This window comes from Manihot esculenta, chromosome 7 (genome assembly GCF_001659605.2).
Source record: "Manihot esculenta cultivar AM560-2 chromosome 7, M.esculenta_v8, whole genome shotgun sequence".
NCBI classification, from domain to species: Eukaryota; Viridiplantae; Streptophyta; class Magnoliopsida; order Malpighiales; family Euphorbiaceae; genus Manihot; species Manihot esculenta.
In genome coordinates, this window is record NC_035167.2 from 6,577,879 (window position 1) to 6,589,630 (window position 11,752).

Genomic DNA, 11,752 nt, shown 5'->3' on the forward strand with positions numbered 1-11,752 from the left:
TATTTTTGTTGAATCCTTAAAATTTTATTTTCGTATCTGTTGAGAATTACGGGCCCCGTTGAATTGGGCTGGAAACCTTGCTCCTGTCACCAAAATGGCTTAGGCCATTTTGATTGGGTTTGCCATTATTTATATGCCCTTTTGATTCCCTTGTAAACTGCCAATGTGGGATTTATTCCTGGAAACCATATTGCAACAGGTACATACTGAACCTAAGTTATCCTTTATGCTTTTATTTTTTGTTTAAAAAAAAAAAAAAACGAGAGCAAAGCTCTCTAAACCGAGCATGGATACACTACTCCCGACTTAATCTCTCTCAATCCAAAACTCTTAACACCTCCGGAGGATTTTCCAGTATCTTCATGCCAGGACTTGAGATAGCTTGCTTAGCTAGCTCATCGGCCGCAAAATTGGCCTCTCCATAGATATGCTCGACTTCCACTGCCCAGTCCGGCCTCATCAACCTATGAATGGCTGTCACCTGATATCCACTGCGTATTTGCAATCACTTTCCACTATTAGTCGATCGATATACATAGTCGCAGCCATTTTAATGCCTTCATGTATAGCTCCAAGAATTGAGATCCTTTCTTTTGTTTACAGGCTAATATCGCAATATATATCACGTCTTATCAGCAAAATCAAAACTTCGAAATAATAAAATTAAATGGAAAAGGAAAAAAAAGCATCCCAAGAGCTGATTTCGAACAATTCAGACTACGGGGATTCAATAAATAAATAGAATTCAAAATAAATTTAGTTGACTTCAATAATTATTATAATATTAAAATTTTAGGAGCTTGTGTGGATTATTCTTTCCTACAACCTTGAAGTCTTTAATTTGGTTCTAACTTTTACTTCTTTTGATGGCAAAAAAAAAAAACATAAATTATATAGTGATGGAAATTAAAAAAAAATGTTAAGGATGGAAAGAGAGGAGAGAAAAAATAAACGAGAAAATCTGATAAAGAGTTGGCATTATATAATGATGCTAGCATGAAAATAGTAAGGTGTGCTTTTCAACGCACTTGTTAAAAATTCTTGCTATTTTAGAGAATATTGTCATTTTTAGATTTGTATGATATATATTTATTTAATATTTAAACTTTGCAGAAAAATATTTATATTTTTTAATATTTAAAATATTTAAAAAATTTTAACCAATAAAAAATATTTTTTATTAAAAAAATAACGTTTTTTTTTTAAATTATTTTTTACAACTTAACATTTTTATTAAGTTTCTATATATATATATATATATATATATATATATATATATATATATATATATATAAATTTTATTTTTTAAATTAACATTAAATAATAAAAAATAAATTATCTTATTAAAAAATATTTTTATAAAAAATAATTTTTAAATATAAGTTAAAATTTAATCTATTTCATTGCGTCATATTTACATTTCCTTTGCTGACTATGCTTCCCGGGTTCCCTTTTCTATTGTCTTATATGAAGTCTGACTGACTTGAGAATTGAATTTTATGAAAATTTTGATGAGTGGAGAGGTTTAAATAATTAAATCATATAGATGAGAGAGGGAAAATTGATCAAAACAAAATTTTATAGAAATTTGCTCACTAAAAATTTAGTAAACAATGATATTTATTAGCATCAAAATAAAATATGGATCAGGATATTTAAATTTAATAGCTTAATAAATTAATAAAAATTTAAATTACTTTTAATTCAAAAATTAAATTACTTTTAATTTGGTTCAATCAGTTAAATAAATTAATATGCTTTTTTTATTGAATTTTATTTTTAGTGCTCTAAATTTTAATTTATCTATTTCAATTTTATTTTTTTTAATAATAAACATTAAACAAGAAAAAACAATTCATTAAATTAAAAACTATAAAAATTATAATATAAAAATTATAATATAAAAACTTAATTATACATCACTATCTGTGGTTTACTATAACATTAAAAACATTAAAAAGAATATATCATTGAATTTACTATTTGATTTGATTTGATTTGATTCGATTCGATTCGATTTTATTGAATTTTTTTAAAAATCAAATTGTATTTATATAATTAAAAATTTTAAAAATTAAAACTAAACTGAATTGAAAAATAATTAAAACTAAACTGAATTTTCAAATTAGATCAATTTAGTCAAAGTAAACTCCATACACCTGTTTCTATGGAAATTAAGATTCTGGGTACTAGGACTTTGAGATTTTGGCCAAAATTTGTATCTGCAATGAGTCTGATCCTACCTAACATGTCCATTGTTAAAATCTTCATGTTTGAGCGCATTTGGATTGTCTTTTTTGCTTTACTATTAATCTGCATCGGAGTTTCCTTTTATCATGATTCAGGCAACGATGGAGTTCTGAGACCAGCAGGGGTGGAAATAGAGGTGCAAAGGGAAGCTTTCGCCCTCTAAAATTTTTTCCTATTTTTTTAATTAGATATAAATTTTATCATTTTTTTCTTAATGAGCCTTTTAAATTTTCTATTGGCCTCCTAAATAGACTGTTCATTAATTGACATTTTTTATTAGTGTAACACTCCTTACTCGTTTATATAATAGCTCAATAAAAGATGCCATATACTATACTATATGCAATTATATATATGTATTTAAGTTAACTTTTACATTTCAAATTGTTATTTAGCTTGTTTAAATACATGTAAATTCACCAAACAATTTTAAATGGAGAAACTGCAAGAGTCCCCTGCTTATTTGTAATTATCCCTATGAAAAGTAGTCATAAAATCTCAATATTTACTCATTTCACACTATTAAATCCATAAATAGATCATATTAACTTAAAATAGTAAACACATTTATATATATTTGTACTATTTTCAATATTCATTTACAGATTTTTTGTAAACTACTAATGTACATACTAAATATAAACAACCTCTTTACAAAACTTGTGAATAATTGGTTATGATGATATCTCCGTGCTGATACAGAACCAGATCTCTTGACTGTTGCTTCCACTATCTATTACCTGCGCATGAAAAGTCCAATGCGCTGAGCTTATACCCAGTGGGTAAATAACAATATATATATTCATTCAAGTATAATAGGAATACTCATGACAGATATAATGAAATCATTTTATAAAAGCAAGTGAAAATTTTATGTGTTAGTGGGTGAAAAGTGGATAATTAAGTTATGCAGTTGTATAACTGTAAGGTCATTCATATTATGGCAACCTTCTTATATGCATACTTGTAAGGTATTAACAAGTCATATAATTAAATCTTCGTCCCTATAAACTCTTCGCAGGATCAACTATCTAGATAAGGGAAAAATGTATTTGTATAGCACAAAGTGCCAAACTGTATGGCCTGGGGGCCGAATGCTATGTCTGTATGGCTCAAAAGCCGAGAAACTGTATGACACATAATGTGTCAATAATATTATATCATGTAATCCATTAGGGCGCAGTACTGCTAAATTGTATATGGCATGCCATACCCTTATTCTATCTATGACTCCCACCAAGATTTACTAGGGCCAAGAATACATATTTACATGTTAAATATTTATCGGTATTAAAATTATTCATTTAGATACTTAACATATTGAGACAAGCATGTCGATAAAACGAGTCCTTAAAGGCATACGTATGTGTGTAATAGATCATATTCACTCATGAGCATAATATTCAGTCATGAATATATTTCTATTTCATTAAGAACATATGTGTAAAGTTTTAGTCTATTAAGCTAGCATGTGCGTAAAGCAGGCATGTCAAGCTAGCACGTGCATAATTTGACCGCACAGCTAACATGTCAATCCTTTTTAGGTCAATATTTAGATTTAAGTTTGTTTCTGCCTGATATTGTGTCACATTTCTAGGTATCTTATAGTCATAATTAGACTCACCTTTCACTTGAATTTTGTGTGTCTATATCTTAGTTTTCTAACCAGATATATTACATTTAATTCTGACCTTCCTAACTTAAGTTATGAATTTTTCTTTGCAAGCTGCCCAATCAGGTTCTAACCAGTAGAGTTTTGGTATCTGTTTTTAATTTAACAAAACATATTGTATGCATATATTTGCATACAGATATAGGCTTAACTTTCTTGTATAAAGTTTTAGGTATATGGTTCATTTGGCACTCGTCTTAATTCATTTCAATGAGTAAATCATTGGTTATGGTCTAAGTGATACAGATTGTTCCGGATGCACAATCCCCTGTGACCAGTTTAGGTTCACTAGCAATTTACATATAATTAACTACAGATTCAGAAGTTGGTCACTTCAGGAAAGTTTTAGCTTTTTGTCTTAGCTTTCATTTGATACATGTTAGGCTTAATTTCAATGACTACACAATAAGTTATGAGGCTTCCAACACAGACTGTCCTATTGAAATCTATTCTGCCAGTTTTGTGTTTTTAGTTCCCATGTTATATCTACGTGCTTTAAGCCTTCCAATCATCATTTCAACATTCATATTATAAATCCATACAATCAAAAGAGCAATTCCAGCAATCAAAACCAATCCCTAATTTTACATATTTATGAGAAAATCAAAGAAAAAACAGAACTTCATACAACACCAAACCTTTTGCACAATTCTTTTCAAAATCTTTAGGTACACCTCAGTTACTCTCTTTCCTTGCCTTTCCCCTTTGATGTACCTTCCTTCTTTTGAGTTTGTTCTTTACAAAAAATAAGAAAAACATGAGTTTTAAATCATTTAACAACATATAATTGATTGAATGCATGAAAGAATATGTTTACCTAACCTAGTTTTCATTTTCTATCACTTACCACTTGAGCACCTTAACTTCTCTCCTTCTTTCCTCCTTTTCTATGGTTCCTTTGCTGGTTATTACACTTAAGAAAGGATTTTGTATGGATGAATCTTTTTGTCTTTATGATGAAATGTGATGGAAATGGAAGAAAAGAAGGCAAATTAATTTTCCCTTTCTTTTTAGTGTAGGTACGGCAAGCATGGAGAAATGGATGACAACCCTTTTTCTTTCATGCTTAGTCATTTCTTCGTGTATAACTAGGTGACACATAGTAGGTTTAAGTGAAAAAGTAGAAAAAGGTGGAGGCCAAACTTGGAATTTACTTTTAAACTTTCCATATTCACACTTTTACCTACTAAACTTTTCCACATGTTTCAATTTAGTTTTTAAACTTTCAATATTCATAGATTGACCTACTAAACTTACATTTTTAACCTTTAGAAGTTTATTCCATTTAAGTAAGCACGTCGGTTTTAGTAAACACTTCAAGCTAGCATGTCGGGAACCCTTAAGCACCTCCCGATAGCAACTTGATTCCGACCTGCTTATCACATTAGATGCTTTATTTTAAGATATGTCTGTTTTCTTATTTGGGTTTTTTATAATTCAATTATTATAGCTTGAAGATATTAAAATACTATTACTGATCACTCTTATTTTAATTTTATTTTTGCATATATAACTCTATATGAAATGCAAGTTGGATCTCTAAACACAACTTTTAATACTCTATCTATAGACGAATTGTGTGTCAGACGGCTATGGATAGGCTAGCACCTCCCCTAATTAGCTCGAGGTTAAGCTAGCACATCCCTTAAATCTAATTAATCTAACTTTGGAAGGGTACAATTTAAATCTAATAGTTGTTCTATTTTTATATGTAGGTTTTGAAATGTGACAATTAGTTCCAGATAATTTATAATATATTTATTACAATAAAAATTACTTGGTTGTTATTAAATGGATACAAAAATTTAATTAAAAATTATTTTCAAATTTTTATATTTACAAATTAAATTTTGATTAATAATTATTTTTAAAATTAAATAAAACTCAATTTAATAATCATCTATTATATAATCTTAAATTAATTTTCTTAATACACACACATATATATATATATATTATTGAATCATTAAAATTATTTTGATAAGGCTACTTTTGGTTCTATTTCTCTTTTTTCTAAAGTAATTTTAAAATTTTTTAATTTCTGATTTTCTATTATTAGTTGAATCATTAAAATTATTTTGATAAGGCTACTTTTGGTTCTATTTCTCTTTTTTCTAAAGTAATTTTAAAATTTTTTAATTTCTGATTTTTTATTATTAGTTTGAATAATTTTGATTTGATAATAACTATAATTTTATTAATTATATATTATTTATTCTTACTATCCTATAAATATATTGATAATATTTAATTATTATTATTATTATAATATAAATGTATACTCCCGTTCAATTCGATTGATATCGTTAATTTAAAATTTGGCTAATACAAATTTTGATGGGTTCATTACCTAAATAAACATTCTTAAAAATTTTATTCTTATATATAAATTTATTAATTAATACTCTTTTGTTGTAAAATTGCAATTAAATAATGAAAATTATTTTCTCAAGAAAAATAATTTTATGTTAAGATTATCATTTAGAAGCTAGTATTATTATTTTTATTAATGTTTTGGTATTAGAAATTTACACTTGTTTTTATTTTTAAAAGTAGCATAGAAATATTGAAATTTTTTATGTAGGAGCAAACACCTAAACTAAAACTAGAGTGGAACTGAAATTAGAATGAACTAATTTCAATTCCAATTTTGGTTAGGAGGAGCCAAATTGAGATTGAAATCACACTCTTAGTTCTTATTAACATTTAGCTCAACTTTCTTTCATGAGTGTCGTATGAACTCTAAGTAAGAATATGTTTAAAAGAAAAAAAAAAAAACTACTGTAATTTGTTAAATTTGGATCAGGTTTAATTGATTTTAAAAGTTAGTTGAAGGGGAGAAGTGATTAAGACTCTTATAAATGACACGTTATCCTTATCCTAAATCGATGTGATTAAGACTCTTATAAATGACACGTTATCCTTATCCCAAATCGATGTGAAATTCAGTACACTCTTCTATACTTGGAACTTCACTAAAACATGAAATATGTAAGACTTAATTTATTGAATTTTATATCAGTTTGAAATAAGAGTGAAGAGTGAAAAAAAAATAATAATAATAATTATGTGCAAATCGATATGCTGAAATAAAAAAAAGCTCACGACATAAAAATCATGAATCATAAAGAAAGGTCTATAGAAAATATGAATAGTATTATTATTTATAATGATAAACAAATGAAAGGCATTCTGAACCTTTTTATTCTTCCAATTGATATTTATATTTTTTAAAATGAGTTACTTAAATTTGAAAATTCACTCATTAAAATTGAAAATAAGTAAACAATTGAATTGAAATTTTTAGATGGTCTCAACGAAATTAAGTACTAACTCTAACTTTTTACTGAATTAATTAATTCACTTGCGGTCGAACATTTATTTTAGGTTAAAAAATAATAAAAAATTTAACATATTTTTTATTTTTATTTATTATTTTTATTATTATGAAAATCAATCCTACTACTAGTACAAGAATTTCCGCACTTAAAAAAAAAATCCTTAGTATATCACTCAAATCATCATGCCAATGCTAAATGTAGCTTTTTCCCCGAACAATGAATCCTTAGTTTTAGACACTCTTTTTATTTGAATTAACGTTTAATTTGACTGAATTTAATATAGTATTACAATCTAACCATCGACATTTGTCCACACCCATTTGAAATAAGAATTTAAAATTATTAAATAATATGAATTAATTATTTTGAATTAAGGGCGATGGGAATAATTCTTAAATACAAACTCTAATAATTTTGGATCCAATGAAAAAAATTGGAAAAATTAAAGAAACATAACTGAAAATGAGACAAGTAAATCATTCTCTAAGCCATTATCATCCAAATGAAGAAAATCAAGGAATCTACAATCACCCAGCTCATTTTCACTAAAATAGAGATTTTGAATAAGCAACTGCAAGCTTGAAACATTTCCAAGGAAATGGGAAAGCTTTCTTAGGAATTTTGTTGTAGAAATATTTAGATAATTTAACGTTTTGAAAAAACCTAGAAATGCTGGAATTCCAATTAGTGAGAAATCCCAATACCTGGAATTAGCAAAAACTACCCGAATTTAAATGGTCTAAATCTTGTTTTTGTTAACGTTAACGTTGGTTTATTCTGCTGAAAATATTCTATATATGCATAGTTTGGCATAAATGAATGTACCATATGAAAGGAAAATAAACCACTTTATAGAATTAACATCGACATTTAATACTGTTGTTATATTAATTTAATAAAAATAATATTTTATTTCTATTTTTTTATTTATCAGTTGTCAATGGTTAGTACACAGCGATGGATCTTCCTTTTTACGTTCAATAAATCATAGAGCAATCGCTATGAAAAAATGTATCGCAAGTTCTTTTTTTCATTTTTTTTTCTTCCTTCCTTGGATTTTTCTTATTAAGCTAGAGTATAGAAATGAAGAAGATGGAAAAGCCTACAGCTCCAGAACAAATAGAAGTCATGACCACCCACCAACATTCTCTTACAAGACGAAAAGGTGGTCTCATTACTATACCTTTCATTTTAGGTACGTACAAAAAAAATTCTAAAAAAGGAAAAAAAGCAAGCTTTTAAAAATTACATACACTGCATACTTTCCTATATATGTTACTTTGTTGATTTTCATTGCAAATGATGTTTGAATATTGTTTGTGTAATCAGCAAATGAATTTTTTGAGAGAGTGGCAAGCCATGGACTTCTCCCAAATATGGTGTTCTACTTAATGAAAGAATATCACATGGGTGTAGCCCAAGCTACCACCACAATTTTCCTCTGGAATGCTGCTACAAATTTCACTCCCCTTTTGGGTGCTTTAATCTCCGATTCATGCTTGGGTCGCTTTCTCACCATTGGTCTAGGATCCTCTTTCAGTCTCTTGGTAATTGTCTCCTTCAAATATAAATCTCATCTACTGTCTCTTAGATGAGTTCTTCTGTGATGTTAATTAATCACATAAGTTTTGATACAGGGAATGACGCTCATGTGGTTAACAGCCATGGTTCCATATTTGAGACCTCCCCCTTGCGACCAAACGACCCAAACAATCTGTGAAACCCCAACTGCACTCCAAATGGCTGTGCTTGTCATTTCCATGGGCTTAATTTCCATTGGAGCTGGTGGCATTCGGCCATGTTCCTTAGCATTTGGGGTTGATCAATTGGACAAAAGATCTAATTCCAAAAATAAGGGGGTATTGGAGAGCTACTTTGGATGCTACAATGCCTGTACAGTGATTGCTGTCCTCATGTCTATGACAGCAGTTGTTTATATTCAAGAACAACATGGTTGGAAAGTGGGTTTTGGGGTTCCTGTAATTCTTATGTTCTTGTCCATTTTCTTGTTCTTTGTTGCTTCTCCACTTTACTTCAAGCTGAAAGAACGCACAAATTTACTCGCCGGCTTTGCACAAGTTCTCATCGCTGCTTACAAGAATAGAAAAGTTCCATTCCCTCCAAGAGATTCAGATAACAAGTATTATCACAAGAAGAATTCAGAATTCATTGTACCAACTGAGAATCTAAGGTATTATTATATTACTAAAAGTAGTAACTAGAGAAACCAAAGTATTAATATTAATAAAAGCAATTATGATTTTTATTAGGTTCTTGAACAAGGCTTGCATCATCAGAAACCCAGAACAAGATTTAGCTCCAGATGGATCAGCATCAAACCCATGGAATCTTTGCACAGTAGAGAGAGTAGAAGAACTCAAAGTTATCATCAGGGTTATTCCAATATGGTCTACGGGGATTATGATCTCGATAAATGTTAGCCAAGGCTCATTATTACAAGTGCTCCAAGCTAGCTCCATGGACAGACACCTAACCTCCAATTTCGAAATTCCAGCAGGCTCTTTTGCTATGTTCTTAGTCGTCTCTATAATAATGTGGATTTTTCTATACGATAGAGTAATCCTTCCCTTGGCATCAAAAATCAAGGGTGAGCCGGTGAGACTTGGTGTTAAATTAAGAATGGGAATCGGTCTATTCTTTTCTTGCATGTCTATGGTAGTTGCAGGAATTGTTGAGAATATTCAACAAAGTAAAGCAATCATGGAAGGTAATATAAACAACCCTCAAGCTGTGTTGGAGATGTCTGCACTCTGGCTCATACCACAATTTTGCTTGAATGGCTTAGCAGAAGCATTTAACTCTATAAGCCAATCAGAGTTCTTTCACTCAGAGTTCCCCAAGAACCTCTCAAGTATTGCTAGTGCTCTATCTGGACTAGGAATGGCAGTGGCAAACTTGTTGGCAATTGTTGTTCTAAGTACTGTCGATCAAATTACTACAGAAGGAGGCAAAGATGGATGGGTTCCTGATAATATTAACAAGGGTCGTTATGACAAGTACTATGGACTTCTTGCAATTATGAGTTTTGTGAGTCTGCTATATTTTGTGTTATGCAGTTGGGCATATGATCATTCCAAGGATCAACTGTCAGAGGTTGGGGATGATGACCATAAAGAATAAGAAATGTATATTCTAGGTAATACGAATAAAGATGAAGGTAAAGTTGTGGAGGAGAAGAGTTATCAAGAGTTTAAAAGAATTATTAAATCCCATTCCATATAAGATAAAAATATTAAAAAAAATTATTAAATCTATTTATATATATACATATTTTATTTTCATTAATTTGTCATTTTGTATAAAATATCGTACATGAAATTATCGTTGCACAATATATTTATCATATGTCCCGACTTTTGATTACAAAGGTGATGAAAACTGATAGGAATAAGTAAAAAAATATTAACTATTTTTTTAAACCGTAGTCTTTTTAATTAAATTTATATTCTTTAATGTATTCATGCATATATATATTTAGAATTTTTTTATTTAAATTTTTAATTAAAAAATTGATGTTACATGATATTCGCTCCAAATCAGTTCACTGTTAGATAGAATCTCATGACAAGGATTTGATAAACTTATACGTGATCCTATCCATAGAAAAGAAAATTTGGGTGTTTCAAGATAGATCGGCCTGAGGACGGACGGACTCGCCCTCTCAACTTTAGGGTGAGTCTCCTTAAGGAATGTACCATTAAATAACTATAATTCAATAGATTTCCTTTATACATTCGATTACGAGATTTCCGACCAATTAGCCAGTAAAAATATCTTAACAACGATCCGACCACATTATCACCGAATTATCAGAAAATACTATATTTGTCTTCATTTTTTTATGGTATAAAAAGAAGATGATCATATAGATAAATGTATACTATTCTCGAATACAAATACACTCCAGTTCTATATTTAGCTCCTTCTCCAAATTATTGACTTGAGCGTTAGAGTGGCTGTCGTGGGCACCCACCACCTCACATTCTCTATCTTGCAGAATTAGCCAATCACAATGCAGCTCTATTTTGGCCACATTATCCTTTTAGTTTCAGCAACATCATTTGGTTCTGTTGCCAGGAGATCCGTTGAATTCTCTTTGTTTATTATAATAAAACCGGTTTCTTATCCCTTTTCTTTTAAAAAGAAATCTCTTTTTTATTTTTAAAAATTGTCAATAATTCACGAGCTACTACTAATGTTTCTACCGATGAGGATGCTATCATTTCTTCCACTCCTAGCAGTGAATAAGACACACCCCTATGGTTAATAAAGCATATCTCAACAATTTGAGTATTGAGCAAATACTCTAGTACATTAGAAGATTATAGAATATTTTCAAGCAATACAAAGCTCGGGAAGCGCATCACTCATAGCTCCCAGGAGGAGGGAGGAAGTTTCCATAGAGACCTCAAGTACTCGGACAAAGGCAATCCAAACTCAGTCCAAAGGGAAGGACAAGTCCGAGAAA

The 11,752-nt window shown here is 29.4% G+C and overlaps 1 protein-coding gene across 1 annotated transcript; it reads left to right on the top strand.

Annotated features, from left to right (window-relative positions):
- Positions 1-8,346: 8,346 nt before the first annotated feature.
- LOC110619805 (protein NRT1/ PTR FAMILY 1.2) lies at positions 8,347-10,404 on the top strand. Its single transcript, XM_021763358.1, has 4 exons — positions 8,347-8,458; positions 8,593-8,810; positions 8,901-9,454; positions 9,534-10,404. Exons 1-4 carry the CDS (start codon positions 8,347-8,349, stop codon positions 10,402-10,404), a joined length of 1,755 nt encoding a protein of 584 aa, XP_021619050.1.
- Positions 10,405-11,752: the final 1,348 nt, after the last annotated feature.

What these genes read in the sequence shown, in the direction of transcription:
- LOC110619805 (XM_021763358.1), top strand. Translation starts at nt 8,347, where the DNA reads ATGAAGAAGATGGAAAAGCCTACAGCTCCAGAACAAATAGAAGTCATG. An exon ending in GATCCTCTTTCAGTCTCTTG is followed by an intron (nt 8,811 to 8,900) that starts GTAATTGTCTCC and finishes GTTTTGATACAG; the next exon opens with GGAATGACGCTCATGTGGTT. An exon ending in GTACCAACTGAGAATCTAAG is followed by an intron (nt 9,455 to 9,533) that starts GTATTATTATAT and finishes GATTTTTATTAG; the next exon opens with GTTCTTGAACAAGGCTTGCA.